The sequence below is a fragment of the Cyprinus carpio genome, chromosome B1 (genome assembly GCF_018340385.1).
Source record: "Cyprinus carpio isolate SPL01 chromosome B1, ASM1834038v1, whole genome shotgun sequence".
Lineage (NCBI taxonomy): Eukaryota > Metazoa > Chordata > Actinopteri > Cypriniformes > Cyprinidae > Cyprinus > Cyprinus carpio.
The window spans coordinates 27,631,424-27,659,379 of NC_056597.1; the positions used below are offsets into that span (position 1 = coordinate 27,631,424).

The window sequence follows — 27,956 nt, forward strand, 5'->3', positions numbered from 1 at the left end:
TAAATTTCTGCAACAAAATTGCTTCACTCGTTATGAGCAATATTATTAAAATATATATTTGAAATACCTTCGATCTTCCGTGGCTTGACGTCCCATCGCCCGCGGGCGTCCACTCCATGACTGCATATAAAGCTCTCGCTTGGGTCGTGTGGTCAAAGAAATCTACATTTCTGTCGAATTAGCGCATTGACAAAGAACGAACTTCGCATAAGGTCTTCATTAAATCCTCGACATTTTTTAGGTCCAGTAAACTGTCTGGAAGAACTGTACAAATTGAATTGTCGGTAAACCACCACAGGTAACTCCGCATGGTAAAACTTTTCGTTTAACCCTTATTCAGGCTAAGTGATCAGGAAGTAGTTGCTGATTGGTCAGTCTTCAGCTTAACGCGCAGCCGCTCATTGGACCAAACAGCTGTCTATGATAACCGCACCGACAAAACCAAACGCAGAAGAGATTCTCTCATACATAAAAATAACAATAATTTACTGTTTTTAAACCTGGACGACAGAACGACTGACAGATTTTATACAACCCTGATCTTTTAATCACAATTACTTAGTCTAGACAACTCAAGTCAGACTATTTTACAATTACGTTATAGTGTCTACAAAATATACAGTTCCAATATTATCACGTACATAAGAGAACAATACCACCTCAACCTAAGAAATAAGAACTATGTGCTACTCATCTACACTAAATAAGCAAATGGTCAGTAAAGACAGAACCACGTTTACCCTCATTGAATCTTAAAATAATTTTGACTAATCCTAAAATAAAAGTTAAAGCAACGTAAATATATAATAATTAAACTGTTTTTTTTTTCTTCAACAAGGACTAAGTATTTGTCACTGCTAATGTAAATGGTTTCAATTGTCAGTTACAAAAAATGAGACCTCAAAAACAAAACTTAGCCTCTTATGAATCTTGTATCATCATATTTGGGCTATATCATAAGTTCCCAAAAAACAATTAAATAAAAGCAATATTTCATACCACAGCCTTAAAATAAACAGACAGCTTGCACATCACGTTTTACCTTGATGCCTCTAACAATGCAAGGCCGGTTGATAAGACAGGAAGAATGTAAAAGACAAAAAACAAAAATGATGTGAAAATGAGATGAACAAGCACCGGAAACATGTTGTGTGTGTACGGATGTTTCGGGTTCATCTGCATTAAGATGCTTCTCTTGATTCTTGATAGAGACACGACTTGGAAAAGTAGACAACCTCTTTGCCTGGAAAAGACAGGATGTCACTCCCAAATGGTCAACATGCAGTTTTATGAATTTAGCTTTATGAATGCTTACTTTGACGTTTATGTCAGCCAGCTATACACCAGAGAACCACAGATGACCGCAAGAATTGTGCAACACATCATGATCATCATTTTCTTCTACAGAGGTGTAAGTGGGCAGCCAGTGACAGCATGATAACGATATAATGATAGTGGAGGGAAGCAAGGGGAAAGGATGATTGGGAAGAAGAGATGTGGAAGGTGTAGAGAACAGACATACAGAGACAAGGTTAAAATTATGAGGAAGAAACAGAGGAAATCAATGCATGAAGAAAAATAGAAGATGGAAAATGAAAATAACAAAAAGCTGCAAGAAATATTAAATTTGAGAATCTCAGCACTGGTAGTCTACATTTAGTACAAAATATACTCTAAGTGAAAGTGATGTTTATTATATGACACAATTGTTGTACTCCTCATAATTTCCCAGCTCACCCTGCGTGCTTCTTGTTGGAACTTGGCAGCCTTTTTAGTGTCAGCCACGGCTCTTTCAACAAAACCCACAGACTGGTCCATGTTGCTCTCAATCCTGTCAATCATGCTTCCCTGTTGACAAATGAGAACAGAATTAAATCAAAACGGTTATAGTTTTGTTTTATTCTCCTGAAAAGACAAACACATGTACCTGATTTTCCACCAGCACTGCAATGTCCACAAACATGTCGTGCAACTCTTTTATGCTGCTCTCCAGTCGCATAATATCTTTGTGTCGTGCCTCAATCTCACTTAGTGCCTGTTTTGATATCCCAGAGTCCATAATCTATAGAGAAAATAGATTTTTTTTTTTTTTTAAGAAACAGCATTTATATAATCAAAATACAGTACAAATAGTAATATTGTGAAATATTATTACAATTCACATTATTTTATTTTTTAATATATTTTAAAATGTAAATTATTCTTGTGAAGCAAAGTTTAATTTTCAGTCCAGTCTTTAGTGTCACAAGATCCTTCAGAGATCATTCTTATATACTGATTTGCAGCTTAAGAAACATTTTCTAGTTTTATCAGTGTTCAAAACATTTGTGCAGCTTACATTTTTTGTACACCAGGATAATAATTTTCAGGATTCTTTGATGAATAGAAAATCCAAAAAAAAAAAAAAAAGTGATTAGAAACAGAATTTTATTTAACAATGTCACTTTTGATTTTTTTAATGTGTCCTTGAATAAAAGTATACAGGTACATCTCAAAAATTTGAATATTGTGAAAAAGTTCTTTTTTTTTGGTTCTTTTTCATACAGTCTAGATTCATTACATGTAAAGTAAAACATTTCAAAAGTTTTTTTGTTTGTTTGTTTTAATTTTGATGATTAGAGCTAACAGCTCATGAAAGGCAAAAATCCAGTATCTCAAAATATTAGAATATTTACATTTGAGTTTCATTAAATGACCGTCCCTACAGTATAAATTTTGGGTATCTCTTGTTCTTTGAAACCACAATAATGGGGAAGACTGCTGACTTGGCAATGATCCAGAAGACGATCAATGACACCCTCCACAAAGAGGGTAAGTCACAGAAGCTCATTACTGAAAGGGGTGGGTGTTTACAGAGTGCTGTATCAAAGCATATTAAATGCAAAGTTGACTGGAAGTCCTCTTTTCAGATAAAAGTACATTTTGCATTTAATTTGGAAATCAAGGTCTGGAGTCTGGAGGAAGACTGGAGTGGTACAGAATCCAAGCTGCTTGAAGTCCAGTGTGAAGTTTTTGAAGTCAGTGATGATTTGGGGTGCTGTGACGTCTGCTGGTGTCAGTCCATTGTGTTTTATCAAGTCCAAAGTGAATGCAGCCATCTACCAGGAGATTTTGGAGCACTTTATGCTTCCATCTGCTGACAAGCTTTGTGGAGATGCTGATTTCCTTTTCCAGCAGGACTTAGCACCTGCCCACAGTGCCAAAACCACTTCCAAGTGGTTTGCTGACCATGATATTACTATGCTTGATTTGCCAGTCAACATGCCCGACCTGAACCCCATATGGAATCTATGGGATATTTTCAAGAGAAAGATGAGAAACAGTCGTTCCAACAATGGATGAGCTGAAGGCTCAGAAGTGCCTCAGCAGTGTCACAGGCTGATCACTTACATTTACATTTAATTATTTAGCAGACGCTTTTATCCAAAGCGACTTACAAATGAGAACAATAGAAGCAATCAGACCAACGAGAGAACAACAACAGTATACAAGAAGTGCCATGACAAGTCTCAGTTAATCAAACAAATAATACAAAGCAATTTTTTTTCTTCTTCTTCCCAAGAATAGGATAGACAAGAAAAGAAAAGGTAAGTGCTAGTATTAGTTGGTCAAGTGCTGCCCCACCTCACTGATGCTGGAGTTTGTTCTAAAGGAGCCTCAACCAAGTATTGAGTGCATAAATGAACATACATTAAAGAACTTGAGCTTTTCTGTTTTGCAAATGCTTTTTTTGATTGATCTTAGGAAATATTCTAATATTTTGAGATACTGGATTTTTTACTTTCATGAGCTGTAGCTCTAATCATCAAAATTAAAACAAAAAAAAAAACTTTTAAAATGGTTTACTTTACATGTAATGAATCTAGATGTGCATGTGTATATTTCTTTTAAAAAATCTTACTGACTCCAAACTTATGAAGAGCAGTCTAAGTAAAATATCTTACACCCCACACAAATTATAGACAAGTTGTATTCTTACAACAAAACATCACACATAGAAGTTATAGAATAGTACCCACTCCTGCCGTGAATACTGCAGCGTTTCCTCCATCCAGCATTTCCTCCAGCTCTTCATCAGTTGTGGCTTTGCCAGCTGTAAGGCAGGATTCAAACATGTATATAACATTGTGATCACTGACTTTCTTTTTAATCCAACCCTAAAGAAGGTCTGTGTATGTGTTTGTCACTCACTGATCTCCAGCTGTCTTTGGATGCGCCCTTTGCTCTTCTCTCTAAACTCCAATTGGGCTTCATTGTATTTGGTCATCACTTCTACAAATCTCTTAGCAAGAATGGCATGCTAAACAAAGGAGATAAACACTTTATGATTAAAAACATACTACTTGTGGAAATCGCAGTGGTTTATTCGAAGGGCTAGTGGTTACCTGAGATTTCTTTATCCGGATATCTGCTGAAACCCTCTCTTCAGTGTTAGATGCCAAACTCTGCTCAATGCCTGTTTTCAAGGTTGACCAAATAATCCAACTCAGAATTTGAGATAATAGTGATGTAGCATTTTGTCCAATTATCATTGGAGAAAAATTATTTATTTTCATTAACAAACAAAAGAAGAACAGAAAGCTGACTTTTGAGTTTGTTGCGAGCATTGTTGGCCAGTTTCTTTATCTCATTGGTAACTGCTTCCAATTCATCCTGTGTCTCTGGTTGAGAAATGAGATGAGAGATATTCAAAGCATGAATGGGGTAGGGAAGCGATAGAGTAAAATGATAAATAATTTAGAAAATGAAGGTGAAATGTGATTAACAAACTCTGGTCTGATGTAGGTGCAGAGAGGATGACAGAATACAGTCGCTTTATCTCGCCTACATTTTCATCAATCTTGTCTATACTGGTGCGGATTTCTTCAATCTGTACAACACATACAGAAAAATGTCCATTTAACTGCACTCTTAAAAATAAAGGTTCTTTATTGGCATTGCTGGTTCTATAAATAATCTTTAATATCCATGGAAACTTTCCATTGCACTAAAGGTTCTTTTTAATTGGAAAAGGGTTCTTTCGACTCTTAAAACTTTGGCATCGCTGTTAAAACCCCCTTTTGGAACCTGTATTTTTAAGAGTGTGTGACATTCAAATATGCATATTCATTTGAATACAGTGTAGCTGAATCACGTATACCTGAGCGAAGAACTCATCCATAAATTCTTTATTTTCCACTGGAATTTCCACATCATCAGGAGTTTGATCCGACTTCTGTTTTGACATAAACAAACAGCAGAATGTTTAACAACTTGGCAGAAATAGTCTTTTCTCTGCCAGCTAGTTTTTTTGAAAGCGTTTTAGCTGGTTTAAGCTGGTCTTCCAGGTGAAACTGGTGTTTAACTCAACGACCAGCTGGTCTCCAAAGCCTGACCAGCCAACAGACCAGCTTAACCAGGCTGAGAGACCGACCAAGACCAGCAAACTACATTAAGCTGGTTAAGATTTTTTTTCAGCAACCTGTACTTGTTTTTGTCATAAGTTCAAGATAGAATCTATTGCAGCTTATCTTCACTATTTCAACGGAAATTAAACATTACAGAAACGTAACACTTTAATATTTAATACACAGAATTATATTTTAAATACACATTATTGGCCCGATGACAGGGCGGGAGGACAGGGTTTCTATGGATGCGCGCGTCTCGCATCTCAACTATCGGTCACGCGTTTCTACGTGCCTAAAGGCAGTTCAGATACTGTTTACTCTTTTAACCTATTTGTTGTATAATCATGAGTGTAATCTCAGGATAATCACCTATTGCTAACATTTACAGATAGAAAATCTACCCGTAATCGACAATAACTGAATAAAACGACCCAGTTTGTCAATATTGGGCTCAGGCCCTCCCAGGTAACTTAGATCAAACGGTAGCAAATCAGTCCTCAAACCGCCGTGTGTGTGTGTGTGTGTGTGTGTGTGTAATAATAAAATCATAAGATTTTAACATAAGAACATGAGGGGGGAAATCTCTTACCGCTTTTAGTTGTTCCAGTCGGTCCTTCATCGTCAGTTCAATGTGATATGAGATTTAAGATTTTAAATAGCTGTTGTGCTCGATGTAGAAGATAAACAGCAGCGATGCGTTTTCACTCTGGATTAAGTTAATTACCGCACGAAAACACCAAGTTTTCTTACTTTAGACACTGTCAAAAATAAAAAAAAATAGTGGTGTTTTTTTATAGCGTCGCTCTTGTTTTGTAGTGGTCTAAGCCTATCCTCTCAGAGCGGATTAGAGCAACAGTTGTATGCTGGGAAGCTAATCTTCTACCGAGGAGCTCCTTTTTCTGCACTAACACACATGGGACTACTCCAAACTATGGGAATAGGACTAGGACTGAGACTTAAAAATAATAAAATGATAAAATGAAGGAATCATAATCAAGACTGTGAGTAATTCATTTCATTTGAGTACAATTCAAAAAGAAGTCAAAACATCAAGCACTGTTTCACAAATCAGCACATTGACTTAAAGCCAGTCTGACACGGCTTATATGAGACAAAAATGACAAAGATTTCCTGTTCGATTAAAAAGATATTTAAACAAACAAACAAGTTATATATGAAAAAAAATATATAGAAGAGAAAGAAAATCTTCATCTTAAACATGCATTGATTGCTCGTATGAAGAAACTATGTAAAATACAAATTGAGTTACAATATAAGAAAAGGCCAGACATTGTGAAAGGTTTGGACAGAGCATTAATTTATTACATACGGTCCACAAGTATTTAGTCTTTGTACAGTACTCGCAAGGACAAATAAACTGTCTTTACCTGTAAGGATATAATGTGAGATATATTCAACACAACTGTCGAAGTGCTTTTGTTTCTTACAGCTCTTCATTTAAATCCAATGGATGGTCAAAATATGAAAGGAAGAAGGGTGAAAATGGGAAGGATGGATCTCCTGGTTCAAAATGACAACGTAACAGTAGCCTCAAAGTAGTGCGTCATCTTTGGTGGTTTTCAAGAATAACTTACACAACATACCTCAACATTTGCTGTGTGATGGTCACGCTGTGTTGAATGAAAAGTCAAAACGACAGCTTTAGATGTACACAGAAATGTTTCAATCTGAGGCACCACTTTAAGGCTGCTGTAGTTTACGGACATGAATGTGTGAACTTAATTTTCACAAAAAAGTCAGTCCCTGGGCATTGAAAATGAGTACTCAGCACAACAGTAACTGTCTAAAAGCAAATATTCCATGTCCAATTGAAACTGTGATTACTGGTAAGAGAGCATGGTGAAGAGTATATAGTCACTGTGTTGAAATGAGACAGTCCATGACATTTATTTATCTGTAGAGATAGTCAGCTTGGATGTTGGCAGCGATCTCAGCCTCCCACTTGTCTCCATTGTTGAGGAGTTTCTCCTTGTTATAAAGCAGTTCCTCATGAGTCTCTGTGGAGAACTCAAAGTTGGGACCCTAAGAAAAAGATAGACAGGAAAAGGTGGACATTAACTCTTTTTAAACACCTGCTTATTTTGTACATTTGACTTCTCATTCTGCGCAATATTGTAATAATTCTCCAAATAATTTTATGCACATTATATAATATGTGACCCTGGACCACAAAACCAGTCTTAAGTTGCACAGGTATATTTGTAACAATAGCCAACAATATATTCTATGGGTCAAAATTATAGATTTTTCTTTTATGCCAAACATCATTAGGATATTAAGTAAAGATCATGTTCCATGAAGACATTTTGTAAATTTCCTACTGTAACTATATCAAAACTTAATGTCTGATTAGTAATATGCATTGCTATGAACTTCATCCACCCTCAGATTCCAGATTTTCAAATAGTTGTATCTCTGTCAAATATTGTCCTATCCTAATAAACCATACATCATTAGAAAGCTCACACACACACACACAAAAACACAAATACATATATATATATATATATACCACACAAAAAAAAAAAAACACACACACACACACACACACACACATACATATATATATATATATATACTTTAGCATTTAAAAATTAGGGGTCAGCAAGATTTCATTAAAGAAATTAATGCTATTATTCAGCAATGAGGCATAAATTAAATAAAAAAATACAGAAAAAAAATTCAAAATTTTACAAAAGACAACCATAAAAAATATCCAACATTTAAACTTACATAACATCAAAGAATATAAAAAAAAAGCAAAATCACCAAATCAGTATACAAATCATTATTTAAATTTGTAATGACTGGTAAAAACAAAAACAACATGAAAATCATTATGCAACATTTTTTTTTATATAACATTAAAGTTGATAATAACCATCAAAATCACCAAATCAGTATACTAGAATGATTACTGTAATGACTGGTAAAAATTCACATTATATTTTAACATATAAAATGGCTATTTTTTTTAATTGTGATAATATTTCACAATATTACTGTTTTATTGAATTTTGATCAAATAAATGCAGAATTGGCCAACATAAAAGACTTCTTTCAAAAACATCTCTCAAAAAATCTTACTGACCCCACATTGTACTGTATATTGTATTTGTTTTCTCTCACTATATTCTTAATATTGTATTGTGCTGTATTAACTTTGATAGCTTTTTTTCCAAATTACCACAGTTCCACTAGAAACCAGTTTTGAAAGTATTAAACAACGTGTTAAAAGACATGATGAGTAGTTGAAACGTGCTGTGAGAGGCTCACCTCTACAATAGCATCCACAGGGCAGGCCTCTTGGCAAAAGCCACAATAGATCCAACAGTCCACACCTATCTCATAACCTATAGTTATCCCCCACACGTCGGCACGAGGTTCTGCCTCAATTGTGATCGCCTGAGAGAGAGAAAAACATGGGGGTCAGTTTGCACATTTAAATTGTACTATTACTGTGCAAATAATTAAACCTGCATGCAATTACTGCTTGTCATTAAGCCCTGTTCACACCAAGAATGAAAATAACTATAAAGATATTAGCATCCACACCAGTGGACGATATTGTCTGTTTATTATAACTGCACGCTCGTCTGCTGCTTTAAATAATCTCGAGCTCATTATAGCAAGATTGATTCTGACTGGGTGTCAATGTTTGTATTGTTCATCAGCTGGGAAAAAAAGGTGATTTTAACGATATCGTTTCTCTGTGCCTTTATCGTTATAACTGTGGTGTGGGCTATTCTTTAATATTGAAAATGATTTTTAGAACTATATCTTTATCATTATCTATATAGTTATCCTCCTTTTTGTGAACGGGCCTTTACACTGTTAAGTTATATTAGAAGGAACAAGGCCAATCAGAAAGAAAGTATACCTGGGCTGGACAAATGGCCTCACAAAGTTTACACGCAATGCACCGCTCCTCTCCAGAGGGGTACCTGCGCAGCGCATGTTCCCCACGGAAACGGGGCGACAGAGGGCCCTTCTCGAAGGGGTAGTTGATTGTGGCAGGTTCACGGAAAAGGTAGCTCATGGTCATTCCCAAACCTGCATCAACACAAACATCAGCTGGTACCTACTTTTAGAGGTATTTGTGTGATGGCTTTAAGGACGTGCTTTAGAAGTCTCATGTTGTTACTGACCTCTGAACAACTCTGTCCACAGAAGAGTCTGAGCCGCACGGTCCGTGATGGACTTCATATCTGTGGCTTCCTCCTGGTCATTGACATACTCTGCACATAGACAAAAGTGATGATATAGGAAAAGGATTAATACCAAGACCATATTTTGTACCACACGATACTTACTAATCCCTGCTCTGTGTGCAGATAGGCTGAGAGGACGTGCAAGATTTTGACTGACCAGAAATGACCCTAAGAAGTAAGCACATGATATAATCACTCATCTGAGAAACAAGACTTTATTTTGATTTCATATACAGGCATATATAAATCTCATTTTTTTTTTAAACTCATATATTGCTTCTGTTCTAATCATTCTTAGACTCACCTGGCCTGGATACGGTGTAGACCACACGTAACGCCGCAGACATCTCAGTGAAGTGCACTGTGAGTGAAAGGGACAAAGATGAGAGATGGAAACTAGGGTTTGTTATATTTATTTTCTCAGATTACAACACCAAACATACTTGTGGACATATACTGACAACTTTTAAACATCTAATTTTGACATAATGGTCAGAAAAAGGCTCATTCAAGACATTCAATATTGTATTGCATTGCAACAGTGTGCCACGATTGTAACTTCCCCTTACATAACGTAAACAAAACCCTAAACATTGGTTCCGCTGACATCGCGAGACAACTGACGCATGAATGTCGTTAATTTAAACACCACATATAAATTATCGCCATTTAATCTATAGACAACATGTAACACGTCCAAAATAATAAAGCAACTGTTTGACTGGGCAGCCCAGAAACTGTAGGACTGCAGCAAGTGGCTTAGGACAGAAGCTCATGCATGTCCGTTTCAGCCGACTACTTAGCTTTCCACATATTTACCACTCACTTTCGCCAATGTGCATTTATATATTTAAACTTTGCCTAAATATCTATAACTTTGTGTTTTTTATTCAAAGTTAAATGCTGTCCGTGAGATGTTGGAAGTAGCTTAACCACAGGCTGATTTTCTCAAGGACTTTCAATGACTATACCGCTATTATTCGTATAACATTTCTACCAATATTTGCGTTTCTAAGATTGTATTAATTATATCGGTTTCAAAAAAAATCCGTGCATATTCACTTAAAAGATAGATAGCGAATGCAAAGAGTTTAAAAACCAGTTCGCACTCACCGAACACTCGCTATTTGGCCTTCTCAACCAGAACAGCGGACGATTGAGGAAATATTTTATTTTTGTTTTTTACTAAATTTTTTTTTTATTTATTTATTTAAATGATTGTTATAAAAATTTTTACTAAATATAAGACAGAACACATACGCAAAATGATTGGGGGAAAAAAGAAAGAAATAAAAAAAAATAAATGAATAAAATAAACACACAAAAATAATACACCTAATAAAACCTTTATTATATACGCGTGTTTCTTTATGATATAAAATAGTGAACATTGTGGTTCAGAATTTTGTTCTATAGTACAGGGGAATATAAAATAATTGCAATAATAATAATAATAATCAATGCAAAATTCCATCGAGATTTGGCTTTAACTTTGGCTTTATGAAAGTGCAATTTACAAAGAAAGAAAAGGAAATTATTAAATTAGCCTAGAGAGAGAGAGAGAGAGTGAGAGAGAGAGAGAGAGAGAGAGAGGAGAGGAGAGGTACGTTTCCAATTATAATTCACCTAACATTGTTATTAAATAAATAACGATCCAATACATATTATAACTTACAATTAATGATGAAACATTTAATTGATTTTATTCTAAAACGATCCTTTACTTAAACATAAGTTTATTTTGTTTCTAATAGCCTATAATTTTCACAGTTGTTAAATTTATGTATTTATGTGATGAAAGTTATAATTTCCTAACCTTCTGACATGCCATAGTTTTGAAAATAGTTTTGGACTTGAGTGAGATATGAGTTGATAAAATAAGATATGCAGCTGTTTAAATTGCTAAAATGACATTTCAGAGGGATTATTTTTCTTATACTATGAAATATGCTACGAAGCCATTAGTGCTGTCACTGTGAAGAAAGCTGAATAAGTGTTTGATGGTTAAAGCTTAATGAAGCAGGATCAGTTTAATTACAGAAAGCTGTGACGTATGTCTGCATGTAATCACTGTGTTCAGTGCTCTCTGTATCACATATCCACAAAACAACTGAGTGTGAAGCTTTCTTTTTTCTAATTGTTTGGATTATCTGTAGGTCTCTGCTTCAGTGACAAAGTAAGTCGATTACCTTTACATAAAATTCTCTGTCATGTTCTCTGTGATGAAGATAAATCTGTGCTGTTTCATAGATTGAACTGCTCGAGTCACAGAGTGATGGCTGAAGTATAATTTTTTGAATTTTAATGCTAAATTGAATCCTGCTTTCTGAATAATATTCTGATTCATTTCAGTGAACACTTCAGATAATATAACAGAATCAGAGGAGAATTATTGGTCCAGAACTGAGAAGTCTGTGCTCATTCCCATTCTCACCACTGAGATGGTACTGGGTGTTTTGGGAAATGGATTGGTTTTGATAGTCAAAGTTGTAGTAAGAATAATATATAATTTTATAAAATAATATATAATTTTATTTAAAAAAGAAAACAAGGAAAAAAAAGTTTAAGGGATGCAATCGGTTTTAAAATATAATGCCTCATGCCTTTATTTTATTTTTTGCTCTCTCACAGTGTAAAGACCATTTTCAGTGCCTTTACTGGCTGCCACTTTTCAGTCTCACACTCTCAGATTTCCTTTGCTCCATCCTCATAATCTGTGGCTCCCTCTTAGCCGTACTGAGTGAAGGTCAGATTTCTCCGTGGTGTGAGGTGGTGAGCCTGCTAAAGTTCACCTTCATCACCTCTTCCATTGGAAGCATAGGTATGGTTATGACAAGGAACAATTGATCTCTGGGATATCTTTTATACTGCTTTCATTGTAATAAGCAATAAAGAACAATAAATTAACACCCTATTGTACACCTGAATGGTTGCAGGAGGATGCATTGGATCCTGTACTCTGTCATAGCTTCCATTTAAATTTTTATTGAAAAAGCAATGTTCATAAATATATACAATTTGATGTTTAAAATTTCTTAAAAGCAATGTATAATTAGTTTTAAAATGTTATTGTCAAGGAAAAACACAGATTCAATTTGCAGGTTCAACTCAAATTTAAATTTCAAAACACAAAACTCGGCTGGAGCTGATGGCCAGAAGCTGTAATTCAAGGCAGAGATTAGAGGAAGGATGAGGGGAACAGTCCAAACGAGCCTCCAGAAGCATCCATACTGACCAAATTTCAGTGAAAACAGCTCACACACACACAGCACCAGCACCAACGCAAAAGAAAAAGAGTAGAGAGGGAACAGCTCACAGACTCCAAGCATCCATACTGACGCAATGTCAGGGCAGAGAGTTCCTTGTTGAGTGTGCCAAGGGGGGCAGGAGTGGAGAAGCCACAAAGCACGGTTCTGGTAATGTCAGGGCAGGAACTAGGGAACAGAAGTCTAATGAAACAAGAGGCAGAGAGCAAGAAAAAGACAAACTGAGAACACTAAACTGGACTTAGAGCCTATGAAAGCATGGCAGGATAAAACACAACAAGACTGGGAGTAGGTCATGAACAAAGTGTAGCATGTTCACACCATAACTGTCAGACACAAGACTAAACAAGAGGGGAACTTAAAAAGAGGGAGAATTAAGGAATTAACAAGTCACAGGTGTGACGGCAGCTGAAGTAGTTAATAAGAATGATGAGGAGGGAACCATGAAGACAACGAGCACATGGCGAACTGTCAAAACAAAGACAAACAACAACAACCTGTTGATCAGACCGAAGAAATGACAACACCCCCCCCCCCCCCCCGAAAACCCTTATCCAGAACCTCCCGGCGATCCAACCACCAGTCCACCAGAACTGGGGGCGTCTAACATCCAGGAGAAAGTCTCACGCTGTACACTGGAGTGCCATCCACTATACAGGGGTGGGGGGGGGGGGGGTCGGGAAGAAACAGGATTAAGAGGGGAATGAAACACAGGCTTAACCCTGGACACATGGAAGACAGGGTGAACCCGACCAAGCATGTAAGGAAGCTTGAGCGGCACTGCCACTGGACTCAGAACCTTGGTAATATGATATGGCCTAATGAACCTGGGTGCCAACTTATGAGAAGGCACCTGGAGAGGCAGGTCCTTGGTGGAAAGCCATACTTTCTGACCACACATGTAATAAGCAGGAGTCCTGTGACGATCAGCCGCTGCTTTGGTCCGTCTGGAAGCCCAGGCCAAGACCTCCTTACCCTCCTCCAGGTGCGGTGACACCAACGGATGAAGGCCAAGGGAAAAAAAAAGAGGTGGTTGATAACCCATGGAACACTGAAAGGGATACATACCTGTGGATGCTACAGGAAGGGAATTGTGGGAATATTTGACCCATGGTAGCTGCTGACTCCAAGAGCTCGGACTATGTGATGCCAGACAACAGAGAGCTCTCTCGAGATCCTGGTTGCTTGCTCGGACTGCCCATTGGTCTGAGGGTAAAAACCTGAAGACAGACACGTCAAGGCCCCAATCTGTCTACAGAACTTTCCAAAACCGAGAAACAAATTGTGGTCCTCTGTCGGAGACCACATCCACCATAAGACCATGAATCCGGAAGACGTTGTCCACCACCACCTGTGCTGTCTCCTTGGCGGAGGGGAGTTTGGGCAATGGAATGAAATGGGCCGCCTTGGAGAAGCGATCCACCACCAACATAATCACGGTGTTGCCTCTCAATGGGGGAAGGCCAGAGACAAAATCAAGGGCCAGGGAATGGGCAAAAGCTGCAACAGACCAACAGGAGACTGGTTAGAAGTCTTATTGAGCAAACACACTGAGCAAGCCAACACAAACTGCCTGACATCGTGGACCATGGATGGCCATCAGAATCGATGACGGATGATGGCCAGCAATCTCCGAACCCCTGGATGACAGGCTACTCTGGATTCGTGACCCCACCGGAGGACCTCAGGACACAGCACAACTGGCACAAACAACTGACCCTCTGGACACCCCCTTGGGACCTCCCCCTCCCCCACAGCCTTAGGGATCCCACCACCACTCCCTTGGGGAGAATGGTGTCAGGAGCCACATCCCTCCCAGGACCCATGAACAGACGAAAAGGGACATCAGGCTTTGTGTCCTTGGAACCTAGCCAATACGAGAGGGAGAAGTTAAACCGCCCAAAGAAAAGTGCCCAGCGGGCCTGGCGAGCATTCAACCTCTTGACCGTACGGATATATTCCAGGTTTTTATGATCCGTCCAAATCAAGAAGGGCTGCGCTGCTCCCTCCAACCCATGTTGCCACTCCCCCAGAGCCAGCCTGACTGCCAGCAGCTCCCTGTTACCCATGTCATAATTTTGTTCTGCAGGGCTCAGGCAGTGAGAAAATGGCACAGGGGTACACCTTCTCATCTCTAGGGGACCGTTGGGACAGAACCGCGCCTACCCTGACCTCCGAGGCATCCACCTCAACAATAAACTCCCATTCAGGATCTGGAAGACAAAGAACAGAAGGAAAGATGAAACGGGACTTAAGAACATCAAAGGCCTCCTGAGCCTAAGAATTCCACCTGAACGGTACCTTGGGTGAGGTGAGTGCTGTTAAGGGTGCAGCAACCAGGCTAAAGTTCTGGATGAATCGCCTATAGAAGTTGGCGAACCCCAGGAACTGCTGCAACGCCTTCTGAGAGTCAGGGGTTGGCCACTCTGCTATCGCCCTTACCTTAGCAGGATCAGCTTTGACCTCCTCCGCTGAAATAATATGCGCTAAGAACGAAACTGACTTCTTGTGGAACCCACTTCTCCGCCTTGACAAAGCTGGTTCTCCAGCAGCTGTTGTAGCACCTGACAAACGTGTTGAGTGTGTTCCTGCAAGAAGGGGGAGAAGATGAGGATATCATCGAGATACAGACAAATCAGTTTACCATGTCTCTCAACACATCATTGATCAGGGCCTGGAAGACAGCTGGGGCATTGGTAAGCCCGTTCAAAGTGTCCCAGTATTCAAGTGTCCTGTAGGGGTATTGAAGGCTGTCTTCCACTCATCCCCCTCATGGATACGGACCAAATGGTAGGCATTGCGGAGGTCTAATTTAGTAAAGACCTTGGCTCCCTTTAACAATTCAAAAGCAGATGACATCAGAGGCAGAGAATTCCTGTTTTTTATGGTGATGTCATTTAGTCGCCGATAATCAATGCAAGGACGCAGGGAGCCATCCTTCTTAACGAAGAACCCAGCGCCAGCAGGTGAGGAAGAGGGATTCCTTAATATACTTGTCCATGGCCTCTTTCAGGACCAGACAGAGAGTACAAATGCCCTTTAGGTGGAGAAGTGCCTGGGAGGAGATTGATGGCAGTCATACGGCCAGTGAGAATGTAAGGTCTTGGCCCGGGACTAACTGAAGACCCGGCAAAGATTGTGGTACTCCGCCGGGAGTCCGGAGAGATCAGCAGTCTCCACCTGAAACACAGAAAACAAGGAGACAGGAGACAAGGCAGCACCTAAACACGAAGCAAGACAGGACTGACTCCAAGATAACAGTTCCCTGACCAATCCACGTGAGGGTTGTGCTGCACCAACCATGGGTGCCAAAAGACAACAGGAGCACCTGGGGAGTCAAGGAGGTACAGCGCAATTCCCTCAGTGATTGCCAGAGACCACCAGACTTACTGAAGGGGTGGAGTGGGTGATGAAGAGGAGAAGGCCATTGAGGGAGCAGACAGAGATGGGGAAAGGGAGAGGAATGGCAGGGATGCCCCACTGCGCTGCAACAAACATCCAAGAAATTGCCCTCAGCCCCTGAATCAACAGGAGCGAATGGTGTCCTCATCCTGAACAGAGACAGGGAGCAGGGTACGAGACTTGGGGGACTCAAGACACAGAGAAGTGCCCCGGCTTACTGATGGGCCCCGGCTTTTAAAGGACACCGGATGGCTCTGTGTCCAGGCTTCCCACAATATAGGCAGAGACCTCGAGCCAGTCGATCCTGCTTCTCCTTGGCTGTGAGACGAAGGCGTCCCACCTGCATGAGCTCCAGGTCGACTACAGAAGGTGAGGCGGTAAGGGCAGAATTGGAAGCTCCCTCATCCAATGTCCAGGAGGGTCGTGCAGTCCACCACTGACGGCGTCGCTGAATACGCCCCTCCATGCGCAGTGCCATTTCCACTAGGGAGTCAAAATCACGAGGCAGCTCATGAGTAACAATTTCATCTTGGATCACATCATCCAGCCCCTCCCGAAACCTAGCGCACAAAGCAGCTTCATTCCAGTCACAGGAGGCCGCCAGTGTTCTAAACTGGATGGAATAATCTGTGACTGAGCTACCATCCTGATTCAAACGTTCCAGTTGGGAGGCTGCCTTGTCACCCTGAGCAGATCTATCAAACAGCTTAATCATATTGAGGTAAACTGAGCATCTCACACAGCAGTTGCCCACTCATGGACCCTCACTTTCAGGAGGGTGATCACAAATGCCACCTGAGACTCCTCCGTAACATAATGGCGGGGCTGGAGTGCAAAGACCAAGGAGCACTGGGACAGGAAGGCCCGGTACGAATTTGGATCGGCATCATAGGGAGGAGGGCTGTTGGCATGGGGCTCTGGCTCAGCCGGAGGTGGAGAACAGATAACAGACAGCAGATCAACTGGCCAGGGCCTCCTGCTGGAGTTCTTGCACCCGGATATTGAGTTCAGCTACCTGGGCTGTCAGTAGGTTGACTTTCCTGGAGGTGGCCATTAACTGGGTGGAATGCTGGCCAAGGAGAATGCCCTGTTGTGTCACAGCAGTCCTGACTTGGTCTGCTCCTGCTGAATCCATTTCTGGTCTGACCATTCTGTCAAGGAAAAACACAGATTCAATTTGCAGGTTCAACTCAAATTTATTTAAATTTCAAAACACAAAACCCGGCTGGGGCTGATGATCAGAAGCCATAATTCAAGGCAGAGATTAGAGGAAGGATGAGGGGAACAGTCCAAACGAGCCTCCAGTCACTCCACTAGGCAGAGAGAGTAAGGCATAGGGAGATTAGCGCACACAGTCCAAGCATCAGTGCCAATGCAACATCAGAGTGGAGTGAGAACAGCACACACAGTCCCAGCATCAATGCTGACACAACATCAGAGTAAAGAGAGAACAGCTCACAGACTCTAAGTGTTAGTACTGGCACTTCATGAACTAGCCAAAGAGTCCAAGCATCAGTACTGAAGCAACATCAGGGCAGAGAGTTCCTTGTTGAGTGTGCCGAGGGAGGCAGGAATGGAGAAGCCACATAGCACAGTTCTAGTAATGTCACGGCAGGAACTAGGGAATAGAAGTCTGGTGAAACAAGAGTCTGAGAGCAAGCAGAAGAGAAGACAAACTGAAAACACTAAACTGCACTTAGAGCCTATGAAAACACAGCACAGCAGGACAAAACACAACAAGACTGTGAGTAGGTCACGAACAAAGTGTAGCATGTTCACACCACAATGGTCAGATGCAAGACTACACAGGAGGGGAAATTAAAAAGAGGGAAAATTAAGGAATTAACAAATCAGAGGTGTGACGGCAGCTAAAGTAGTTTATAAGATAACGATGGGGAGGGAACCACGAAGATAACAAGCACATGGCGAACTGTCAAAACAAACACAACAACAACCTGCTGATCAGACCGAAGTCATGACTGTTAATGTTTAAAATAGTTTTTTTTTTTTTTTTTAAGTTAATATCCTTCATATGATTAAACAAGTCTGTAATTTGAGTTTCAATGTATTTATTTACTTATCTTTAATTATGGTACATTACAAAAAGTGTTTGTCTTAAAAAGTTATCTAAAAAAAAAAAAAAAAAAAAAAAAAAAAAAAAACATTTCTGCATTGATCTCAGCTTATAGTAAATATAAAATATAAAAAGTTATTTGGTTATTTAAAAATTCTTAATATTATTAAAGAAAGTCTTTAAACTTTAGTTTCAAAGATTTTTTTAAATTAGGATGATTTAGAAAAGTTATTCTAAAAACGGAAAATTAACTTCTCGTTTGTGTCTTAAAAATAATCAATAAATGATCAAAAACCATTATCAATAGAAGAGGTATGTCACAATAATACATATCTTTTCTTCTTGGCTTGAGATTGTTTACTAGTTTCATTATTATAAGTAATAAATTATTATTTGGTTATGTAAAAAGGGTTACATTTTTAATATGATTAAAGTAAGTCTTTGAACTTGAGTTTCAAATGTTTTTAAATATATTTTTAGAACTTTCAAAAGAACATAATTTGAAATTGAAATCTTTTGTAACATTATAAATGTCTTTACTGTCACTTTTGATCAATTGAATGTGCCTCGCTGAATAAAAGTATATATAGTATATATTATATATATATTAAGGTGAATCAGAAAAAGCTATTCTCAGAATGAAACTCCTCATTTGTGCCTTAAAAATGTATCTATATATATAAAAAGAGTTATTTCACAATAACACCATTCTTTTCTTCTTTGTCCTCAGCAATTCTCTGTGTTCAGAGATATATGGGAATTCCTTCCAAAGGCAAAAAGCTGTCTGTTCTCATGGCGGTGGCATGTGTAGCATCATGGTGCACTGGAGCTATATTTGGAGCAGTACCAGTAGTCTATGACTGGATAAAGTGAATGAAAATGCTTAGAAATGCTCAAATTTAGGCATCAACATGACTTCTCACTATACTCTGCATGCCATTTTCAGGTATGATCCAGCAGAAATGCTGTGTGCAGTTTTCTGGGAAAGCAGTTACTCTGACATGCTGGTTTACATCCTCTGTGCCTTCTCCATCTCCATCTTCATCCCATTTCTCCTCATACTCTCTTGCTCCATCCTGACTTATACTGGCTATGGGAAAGACTGTTCCAGGTTTGTAGAGTTGGAAGTAGTGAACACAGAATGCTGAAAGGTTTCATATGGATTTTCAAAGGAATAGTTCATTCAAAATTGAAAATGTTCAAAAAAATTTACTCAACCTCAGTACATTCATGAGTCTATTTTATCATTAAAAAAAGATTTGAATAAATCTATCATTAGATCACTTGCTCACCAATGGATCATAAGCATTTAACTCCACAAGTCAGAATGAGAGTCCAAACATCTGATAAAAACATCACAATAATCCAAACAAGCATGAAGCTTTTTGCTCCACAAGGCATTAAATGATGGACTGGAGTTGTGTGGATTATTGTGATGTTTATATCATCTGTTTGGCCTCTCATTCTGACGGCACCCATTCACTGTATTGGTGATTCGATCCATTGGTGAGCAGGTGATATACCGGTAATGCTAAATTTTTCGTCATTAAATGTCAACATTTTATCTAGCCAGGGTGACCTGTCCTCTATCACGCCACTGCTGGTGTTCTTGTATCTGCTCTGCTATGCTCCATTTGCTGCATCTGAGGTGAGAAAAATCTGTTAGTGTGGAATCATATTCTGTTTTGTCCATCTTTTAGGAGTCAAAGGCTTGATTTGAATGTGTTTTTCCATATTAACAATTCTGTTTATTCTTGTTTTGTTAGTTAGTTCTCCTTGGAAGGCTTGATTTGTCCGCATCCCCTGAATGGCTGCGATCACTATCTTCAGTAATGGCGTTTCTGGACTGTGGTTTAAACCCCTTTATCTACTGCACAAATAAAGACTTCCGAAAAGCAGTACTCATACTGTTCTGGAACAAAAGGAGATCAGTTTTTCCCAATCCAGTGCTAACCGGCATTACAAGGCTTGCAATATGAAGATTTACAAGCAATACGATTTTTTTTTTCCTGTGCAACACATTTTGTAATGCAACTCATCGTGATTTTAACTATCATAGGGAGAAATGACACTCTGTCTCATGGCTAGATGCATGCTGAGATTTCAGTAAAGGCAGACATGCAGCTAATAAAAATGATAAAGATGTTTTGCTTTAATGTTAAGGCAAGTCAAGGCTATCCATAATTATACTGTGCATTTACATTCATTTTCTATTCATCTTCAAATTGACAAACCTGAGAATGAAGCTTAGGACATGACATCATGAGCTACACACACACACACACACACACACACACATTAAAATGCATCAAATAGTGAATGTGTAAACACACACATACATTGGTTTTTATGGTTTATGGGGACTCTTCATATGCATAATGATTTTTATACTGTAACAGCCTACACCAACCCTACAAATACCCTTTACAGAAAACTTTGTGCATTTTTAGATTTTCAAAAAAACACAATCTGACTGATTTTTAAGCCTTCTGAATTACGGGGACACCGAAGGTGTCCTCATAAATCACCTTCATGATATAATACCTCTGTCATACCCATGTGTCCTCATAAACCACATAAGCACACACACACACAATTAAAATGCCTCATGCCTCAGTGACACAATATTACAGTTGAAGACAAGACTAAATTAGGGTTCGTACATGTCATGTTCATTGCCTTATTATTCAGCTGAATAAATGTACGTGCATTTATGAAGAGCGTTTGTGTGCATTTTCACTAAGGCGGGTGAGAAAACAAAAGCTGTAATGAAACTGCAGAATGTCGCAAACTATCCACCAAAAATTTCCAGAAAAATTTAGAAACACCCAGTACTCTGCAAGAGAATGATCCAGAAGCTTGAGAACCACGAAACCAGCGCAGGACAGCAGGGCCAAGCAGAGGTAGCGCATGGACGCAGTGTCTCCGAGGTTCACCTGCGCTCGGACGCCTTTGAACACAGCGAAGGCGATGTGACAACCCAGGGCTACTTCAAACCCTCGGTCGTGAAAGAGCGCCAGTCCATAGCTGAGGACAGAGCACGATTCCACCATCAAGGCGTAACGGGACGACCAGCCTTTGTCAACGACATGACACCACACCAGCACCCACGCAAAAATAGGTAAAGTGAACCACTGGTCCAAAACAGAGGGCGCGCGCCGCAAGGTGGCCAAGCGGACCCACTGCACCGGTCCATATGTCACTGCCATTAGCGCAAACACGTCTTTGGTGTAGACGGCTGCACAGGTGTCTCTATTGTCTGACATCGGTTGCAAGATCCAGTAGATACCTAATAATATGTATCCCAAGTTTATCAGACAGTTAAACGGCATTGCCAAGAATGCAGGAAGGTTGTCGACTTTCTTTTCCGCATAGTGATCATACGCGACATCCACCAAAACTTTGTCGAAAATGTGAGTGTTTGCAAGCGCAATGCAAAGCAGGAAGGGTATGAGAACGTGGACGAGCGCTGACATTGCCATTTTCTAATATAAAAAGAGACAGTCAAGGTCAAAATGACAGTAGCAATACATGTGGAATGTTGTGTACAAAGTACAAAACAGTGGTTGGCTTCCGCATTCTAGATCACGTGAGGACCACTGCAGCCTTTCATTGGTTATGACAGTGAACTGGGAATTCTGTACAACAATTCTGCTCATACTAGCTTTGTATAATGCAGTATGTATGAAGGCTATCTGTGTACAGTGAGCATATTTCCGGTATATGGAATAGCTCAGGGCTGCAAAACTCAGTTCCTGTAAAGCAAAGCACCAAATCTTTTAGGCTTACTGGAAAACTTCAAAAAGTCCTACTACAATCAAGTCTTTCAGGCTTACTGGAAAACTTCAAAAAGTCCTACTACAATCAAGTCTTTCAGGCTTACTGGAAAACTACATAGCATGTTGGAGCAGGGTTGGAACTGGAAAATACATTTAGAATCAACATTTGTGACTATGGACCACAAAACCAGTCATAAGGGTCAATTTTTTGAAACTGAGATTTATACATCATACGAAAGCTGAATAAATAAGCTTTCCTTTGATGTATAGTTTTTTAGGATAATATTTGGCTGAGATACAAGTATTTGAAAATCTGGAATCTGAGGGTGGAAAATAAATAAATAAATAAAAATGTTTGAGAAAATCGCATACAGTACATGGGTCATTAGTATTAATTTATGATCCTGAATGTAGCCCAAAGATTAAGTGGAAAGTCTCAGAAGGAGTTCTTCAGACATTCCTGTTTGTCAAGTTTGTGTTGACCAATACGCTTACTTCTAGCTGGCCAGTCCTCCTGCAATGACAAAAGGTTTCTTTGGCATTTCTTGTCTTGAATTCTCTGATTTTTTTCTCGAAGAGATGTTTCCTGGTTTTCTATTTACAGTAAAAACTGGAATCTACTGAGTTGAATGCTTGAATCTATGAAAAATAACATAGTGTTAAGACACATTAACATTTGTTTAAACTATTGAGTTAATGTATTTTTAATATCAGTTAATACTTAATAAATGGAGTATACATTCAAGGCTGAAAGAAGGTGGAACGTGAGATCACATTTAGAAAACAGGTTTTGGCAGTACAGAAATACTAGACTATAAAAGGAAGAAGGCAGTGACTGAGAGACGAAGACACAAGGTATTTCACACAGGTTGCACAACTGCTTTGTGTGTGCTATTGATTGGTTTGAAGAAAAAAAAAGCCATAAGGTTTTATACACTTCAGACTGATGGAGCAATGCTGGATATGACTTGAAGGATGAATGAAATGAGAGACCATGGAGGAACAAACAGCAAAGGTATGAAAAATAGATGCTAAACATAATAGATAAGATTTTGCAAAAACGCATTTAAGTTTTTAAAGAGCACAAAAAGATCAAATGATAAGATTTGTATGATATAATATATAAAAGTAAATGGGATGTCACAAGTATTGTAAACAAAACAAAGTAGTACTGGTACTAAAACACTCTTAAAAATAAAGGTTTGTTTGGCATCAATGGAACCTTTAACACTCATGGAATCTTTCCATTGCACAAAAAGTGTGTGTGGAAAATGTTTCCTTAGATTATTAAAATGTTAATAAAAATAAAAAGGTATATTGATAAAAAAAACTCATCAAAAAAACTTAAAAAAACTGAATAAATAAATACAAATACTAAAACAAAAAAAACATAATAAGTCTGTTTTCATGCAGAGCGATGCGAGGAATGGTCTGCAGAATGATATTCCACGACTGCAGTCTATGCTGGCAAAACTTAATCTAAAACACAAACATCCCAAAACAGACAATGTTAAATTACATCCAGGTACAGCCTGTAAAAGTATGTTTTACCATTCTCTGGAGCCTGTAGAAGGAATAAAAAATGAAGAAAACAGGAAAGAAAGCACAGTCAGATCTGGTGATGAGGAGCAACCAACTAGGAGTTCTGAAACAAAAGATGGAAATGAAGCTGTTGAAGAGGTCAAAGAGCTTCCAGAAGCATTTCCTAAATGGGAGAGGAAGAGTATACTCCCTGACTGTTTGTCCATAGAAATCCAGATGGGAAAATTAGGTCGCCAGCCAAGAGAAAGTGAGTCTTTGGAGGACAAAAAGAGCACAGAGATGGAAGAGCATGTGGCTGGAGCTGCATTATTACCTAACAATCAATATCAAGAAATGTCTGCACACACATCTTACCTCTCTGTGTCCTCCGATAAAGTGGACTCTGCACAGATGGGGTTGAAGCATGAACCAGATGAAGCTTGTGGTCCTTCAAAACAGTATGTCAGTATGGATACAAGCAGGGTTCTAACCCATCAAACAGCTGTGAATGTTACAGGCAAGAAAACAAGGTCCACTTCAGATCCAGTAACCCAGGAATCCAGTAAATCCTTTAATCCAATAAAGGAAGAGAGACCCCTCTCAGCTCCAAGTATTTCAAACCTACGGGAATATGAAAAGTATGAAGATTTTGCAAATGCAATGCCAGCCAAAAGCTTCAGCAAAGCTGCTAAGATTTTGGGACAGGGGTATTCAGGCATGAGCATAGGAAATGTGGAACATGACAACTCACTCACCAAAACGCAAAAGAAAGGAGTGAAAAACAAAATGAAGAATCTTACTCAAAAACTGATGGAAAAGCTTAAAGATAAACATGATTGTGAGCATGCTGGCAGGAGAAGCATCCAAGACAGCATGGAAGAAGAAGAAGGACAAAAAGTATGTTTACTTCCTCATACTTCTATGACAGATCTCTTATACTAAGAATGAATGTAAATCAATGTTGTGACTTATAATTAACTTTTTTAGTTCATATTTAACTATTGCACTTTTCATTGGGTTGCTTTTCAAACCTAAATCACAATGAATCACCTTGCAGCTGAATTCCATGGAGGTGGAAGCCGAGGATCAAGCTATTCCACCACCACTTCCACCAAAAATGGGGAAATATGTTTTCTTAGAAAGGTGGGACATACTAAACACAACCATCAGTGTTATTTTAGTATGATTTATATACTGTTATGGTATTTAGTCATTTTAATTCACATTTAATTTTAGTTCAAGTTTTAGTCATTTTGTGCTCTTGTCATTTTTCATAAAAATATTTATGGAATTTTACAGTCCTGTTCCACATGTACATCCTTTGTACTATAAATAGTGAACTATTATCAGTACCTAGGATTATTAGTATAATAATAAGTACTAACCCAGAACCTATATTATAGGTAAATAGGCATATAACTGGATTATTAGTAAATAGGCATATAACTGGATTATTAGTACCTAGACATAACATATATAAAATAAAAACTTATCTAAAAAGTAAATTCTTAGTACATAGGCATATAACTGGGTAATAATAAGTACTAACCCAGAACCTATCCTAGACCTAACCTTAATCTTATATACAGTACTTTCTTAAGTACATTGTAAGTACATGTAAGTACACATACTGTAAAATAAAGTGCAACTAAAATATTTGTAAATAGCTTTAATTTATTTCAGTTTTAGTTTAACAAGTTTAGTACTTGTTTTATTTTATTTTTACTTTTTCATCTGTTTTATTTCATAATCATTTCGATTAACTACAATTATTTTGAATAGAATTAGGTTTAGTTAATGAGTACAGGAGATGAACACTGCAAACCACTTTTTTTTAGATTATGGAGAGAGTTTTCTTTTTATAGAACAATTATGCATTTCAGATGATAAACAGCCAAATTATATACTATATAGACACTTATTTTTGGTATATGCATATTATCTTTTAACCTTTTTCCATTTGAAACTTTGTTTTACGAAATCTACAACACTTCCTTGATTACATTATTGCCCAGTTAACCTATTTATAAATCAGAGTACTTATTTCTAGTTCTGTGACATTCCTTTTATCTGAAGTGACGGAACAAATCAAACACAAACATGCACATTGTAATAGAGATTTGGGTTACACTTTATTTTAAGGTGTACTTACAGTGTTATTATACATTTAAGTACTGAGAAATAGGCCTATTAATTAACTACATATACTTACATGGTTAGGGTAAGGATTAGGGTTTGGCTTTGGGTTACTTGCATATAATTATGCATAATTTATTGTTATTATAAAAGTATGTAACGTGTAACAAGGACACCTTAAATGAAAGTGTTACCGAGATCTGTTTCTCCTGCTCTTTAATGCTGCATGTTAGTCCACATAAAATCAGACTCCTAAACAAGGAAAACCTGTTAAAGTGAACGCCAATGATCTGTCAAATGATTAACGGTGGAAATATGTAGCCTCTGGTGATATCTCGGGTTGCACACTAAGTCCATTTTTTATTAAAATCACTGTATCATACTTTGAGGGAACAACAAAGGTTTGAATGTACAAATACTTCATTAAGTGGTGAAAATACCTATGGTTTGCGCTAGTTAAAACCATTAAAATAAAACCATCAAACCTGTGTTTCCAATCAGTGGACTTATTATATTAATCTAATATTTCTTGTCTTTCTGAGCAGAACATTTACCCTAAAAGACTTCAAACTCAATCTTGAACCTATCAACTTAATGGAAGAAATATTCACAGGCAGCGAATGGCTCAGTTACTTGCCCATCAAAGAAAGTCCAGCTGAGAAAGAAACTAGTGATCAGTCAATGACAAATGATGTTCTCCGACCAGAAAAGGACATTCAGCTCGATGTTCCTCCCCCGACAGCAGAGCAGGACCAGCCAGAGGACATAAAGACACCAGAGGAGGACCAGCCAGAGGACGTTAAGGTCAATCAAGACAGTGCTAGTGATCCTCAAGAGGACAATGTAGCAAAAGTGAAAAGTGACTTGGATGTAAAACAAGTGGAATGGGATGCAAACATATTTGCTATACCTAAGGCACTGCTAACAAATAATGCAAGACAAAAAAGGTCTTGTGAGTCAAACAAATCAGATGACGTCTATGACTGTGTGGATATGTATATTATTCCAAAAAATGACTTTCCATTAATGAAAAGAAAGGCATCAGATGCTCTGTTGGACTTTTCAGCAGTCAAGGTGGGGAACACTTTTGTACATTTTTTTTTACAGTGAAAATAACTGGAATTTTATGTTAATATTTGAGAGACAATTTATTTTTTTTATTTTATTTGAACTTAATAAGTTGAATAAATGGCAAAAAAATCTCTCTCTCAGTCATTTGAACTGCTGGACAACTCTGCCCTCAAGAGTCGAATTCGTCTTAGCAAAAAGAGACACCACCGATCACCTAAAAAGCACAAAAAAGGTGAGAAGAAGCTGAGGAGGGTTGGTATGAATTTACTGAATGAAAGCAATAAGCATGACATTTATTTCACACTTTTTCTCTTCCAGTAAAAACAGAGATGTTGAGCGGCATATTCTACAAGATTCCCATGGTAATACTGAATGAATCTCCTGTCAGCACATCTCCACCATGTCACAGCATTCCCTTTTCCATGTCTCCTCCTTTGCATTTACCATCACGTCCATACCACTCCTGACCATACCAGATCTATCATCTGCATTTGTCAGGTCAGTAAAGTCACAGAAGCAGTCAAACGCAAAGTAAAGCACAAACCAAGAAAGACAATATTGCATAAAATCTATTTCGTTGTTCATGTGATCATTTTATTAATAGTCTTCCTAGTTTTATACTTCCTAGGCAGATTAAAAGATACCTTTACTGTAAAGACTGAAAATTTACTGGTGTGCAAAAGATGGGAGACATTACAGTGGATAATCCATTTGCAAGAAAGAACCTTTTTCACATAATTATTTTCTTAATAATTTGCAAAAAGTCATTAATGTAATGATTTGCTACGTCAATATACATGTTTTTAAGTTAATAATACACCTGTTCATTCACCACTGCTGATGAACTGTAAAGTACAGTAAATCATCAGTCTTTCTCCACAGTCCTTATTATGCAATTATGCAAAATACCATGTAATATTATCATGTAATTCATTTAATTTCTGACTTCAAAGTGTTATCTGATTTTTTTTAGTTGTGTGGTATTACAAATTTACAACATGTATTAAAAAGTGTTTTCACTTCCATCTGTTGAGTTCTTTATCACACTCCCTGAATTCAGTTTTGTGCTTAATGTGCTCATGAGA

The 27,956-nt window shown here is 38.2% G+C and overlaps 5 protein-coding genes across 8 annotated transcripts; 2 read left to right on the forward strand and 3 right to left on the reverse strand.

Moving 5' to 3' along the window:
• Positions 1–124: 124 nt before the first annotated feature.
• On the reverse strand, positions 125–6,552 carry zgc:165520 (uncharacterized protein LOC571872 homolog). Of its 2 annotated transcripts, XM_042717118.1 has the most exons (11): positions 5,980–6,552; positions 5,141–5,215; positions 4,771–4,870; positions 4,587–4,661; positions 4,386–4,456; positions 4,192–4,300; positions 4,020–4,093; positions 1,928–2,062; positions 1,738–1,848; positions 1,316–1,401; positions 125–1,243 (listed from the first exon to the last, which is right to left on the reverse strand). In XM_042717118.1, exons 1-10 carry the CDS (start codon positions 6,007–6,009, stop codon positions 1,324–1,326), a joined length of 858 nt encoding a protein of 285 aa, XP_042573052.1. In that variant the 5' UTR covers positions 6,010–6,552; the 3' UTR covers positions 125–1,243; positions 1,316–1,323. The 2 variants fall into 2 exon arrangements, with proteins under 2 accessions (XP_042573052.1, XP_042573053.1); XM_042717119.1 differs by lacking the exons at positions 125–1,243; positions 1,316–1,401 and adding an exon at positions 1,412–1,609.
• Positions 6,553–6,686: 134 nt separating this feature from the next.
• LOC122135922 (NADH dehydrogenase [ubiquinone] iron-sulfur protein 8, mitochondrial-like) lies at positions 6,687–10,790 on the reverse strand. Of its 2 annotated transcripts, none has more exons than XM_042717121.1 (7): positions 10,736–10,790; positions 9,927–9,983; positions 9,725–9,790; positions 9,560–9,649; positions 9,292–9,464; positions 8,688–8,816; positions 6,687–7,433 (listed from the first exon to the last, which is right to left on the reverse strand). In XM_042717121.1, the coding sequence occupies exons 2-7, from the start codon at positions 9,967–9,969 to the stop codon at positions 7,302–7,304; spliced, it is 633 nt and encodes a 210-aa protein (XP_042573055.1). In that variant the 5' UTR covers positions 9,970–9,983; positions 10,736–10,790; the 3' UTR covers positions 6,687–7,301. The 2 variants fall into 2 exon arrangements, with proteins under 2 accessions (XP_042573055.1, XP_042573054.1); XM_042717120.1 differs by lacking the exon at positions 10,736–10,790 and adding an exon at positions 10,066–10,145.
• An 885-nt stretch (positions 10,791–11,675) lies between these two features.
• Positions 11,676–20,662, forward strand: si:dkey-9i23.8 (C-X-C chemokine receptor type 4). Its single transcript, XM_019080739.1, has 9 exons — positions 11,676–11,685; positions 11,779–11,798; positions 11,873–11,894; positions 11,975–12,114; positions 12,254–12,443; positions 19,095–19,233; positions 19,311–19,475; positions 19,934–20,012; positions 20,131–20,662. The coding sequence occupies exons 1-9, from the start codon at positions 11,676–11,678 to the stop codon at positions 20,341–20,343; spliced, it is 978 nt and encodes a 325-aa protein (XP_018936284.1). The 3' UTR covers positions 20,344–20,662.
• On the reverse strand, positions 20,493–21,946 carry tmem187 (transmembrane protein 187). The gene has a single exon (XM_019080740.2). It carries the CDS (start codon positions 21,844–21,846, stop codon positions 21,076–21,078), a length of 771 nt encoding a protein of 256 aa, XP_018936285.2. The 5' UTR covers positions 21,847–21,946; the 3' UTR covers positions 20,493–21,075.
• Positions 21,347–27,799, forward strand: LOC109072556. 2 transcript variants are annotated; one of them, XM_042717122.1, is made up of 6 exons: positions 21,347–21,485; positions 23,557–24,561; positions 24,722–24,807; positions 26,346–26,874; positions 27,013–27,103; positions 27,190–27,799. In XM_042717122.1, the coding sequence occupies exons 2-6, from the start codon at positions 23,605–23,607 to the stop codon at positions 27,336–27,338; spliced, it is 1,812 nt and encodes a 603-aa protein (XP_042573056.1). In that variant the 5' UTR covers positions 21,347–21,485; positions 23,557–23,604; the 3' UTR covers positions 27,339–27,799. The 2 variants fall into 2 exon arrangements, with proteins under 2 accessions (XP_042573056.1, XP_018944336.2); XM_019088791.2 differs by lacking the exon at positions 21,347–21,485 and adding an exon at positions 23,011–23,158.
• The last annotated feature ends 157 nt before the right edge of the window (positions 27,800–27,956 follow it).

What these genes read in the sequence shown, in the direction of transcription:
- zgc:165520 (XM_042717118.1), bottom strand. Translation starts at nt 6,009, where the DNA reads ATGAAGGACCGACTGGAACAACTAAAAGCG. An exon ending in TGCACCTACATCAGACCAGA is followed by an intron (nt 4,662 to 4,770) that starts GTTTGTTAATCA and finishes TTTCTCAACCAG; the next exon opens with AGACACAGGATGAATTGGAA. An exon ending in TCCGGATAAAGAAATCTCAG is followed by an intron (nt 4,301 to 4,385) that starts GTAACCACTAGC and finishes TCCTTTGTTTAG; the next exon opens with CATGCCATTCTTGCTAAGAG.
- LOC122135922 (XM_042717120.1), bottom strand. Translation starts at nt 10,096, where the DNA reads ATGTTTAAAAGTTGTCAGTATATGTCCACAA. An exon ending in TTGTCAGTATATGTCCACAA is followed by an intron (nt 9,984 to 10,065) that starts GTATGTTTGGTG and finishes TTTCACTCACAG; the next exon opens with TGCACTTCACTGAGATGTCT. An exon ending in AGGCCATTTGTCCAGCCCAG is followed by an intron (nt 8,817 to 9,291) that starts GTATACTTTCTT and finishes TCTCTCTCTCAG; the next exon opens with GCGATCACAATTGAGGCAGA.
- si:dkey-9i23.8 (XM_019080739.1), top strand. An exon ending in TGAACTGCTCGAGTCACAGA is followed by an intron (nt 11,895 to 11,974) that starts GTGATGGCTGAA and finishes GATTCATTTCAG; the next exon opens with TGAACACTTCAGATAATATA. An exon ending in CTCTTCCATTGGAAGCATAG is followed by an intron (nt 12,444 to 19,094) that starts GTATGGTTATGA and finishes CTTTGTCCTCAG; the next exon opens with CAATTCTCTGTGTTCAGAGA.
- tmem187 (XM_019080740.2), bottom strand. Translation starts at nt 21,846, where the DNA reads ATGGCAATGTCAGCGCTCGTCCACGTTCTCATACCCTTCCTGCTTTGC.
- LOC109072556 (XM_019088791.2), top strand. Translation starts at nt 23,138, where the DNA reads ATGGAGGAACAAACAGCAAAG. An exon ending in AAGAAGAAGAAGGACAAAAA is followed by an intron (nt 24,562 to 24,721) that starts GTATGTTTACTT and finishes ATCACCTTGCAG; the next exon opens with CTGAATTCCATGGAGGTGGA. An exon ending in AAATATGTTTTCTTAGAAAG is followed by an intron (nt 24,808 to 26,345) that starts GTGGGACATACT and finishes CTTTCTGAGCAG; the next exon opens with AACATTTACCCTAAAAGACT.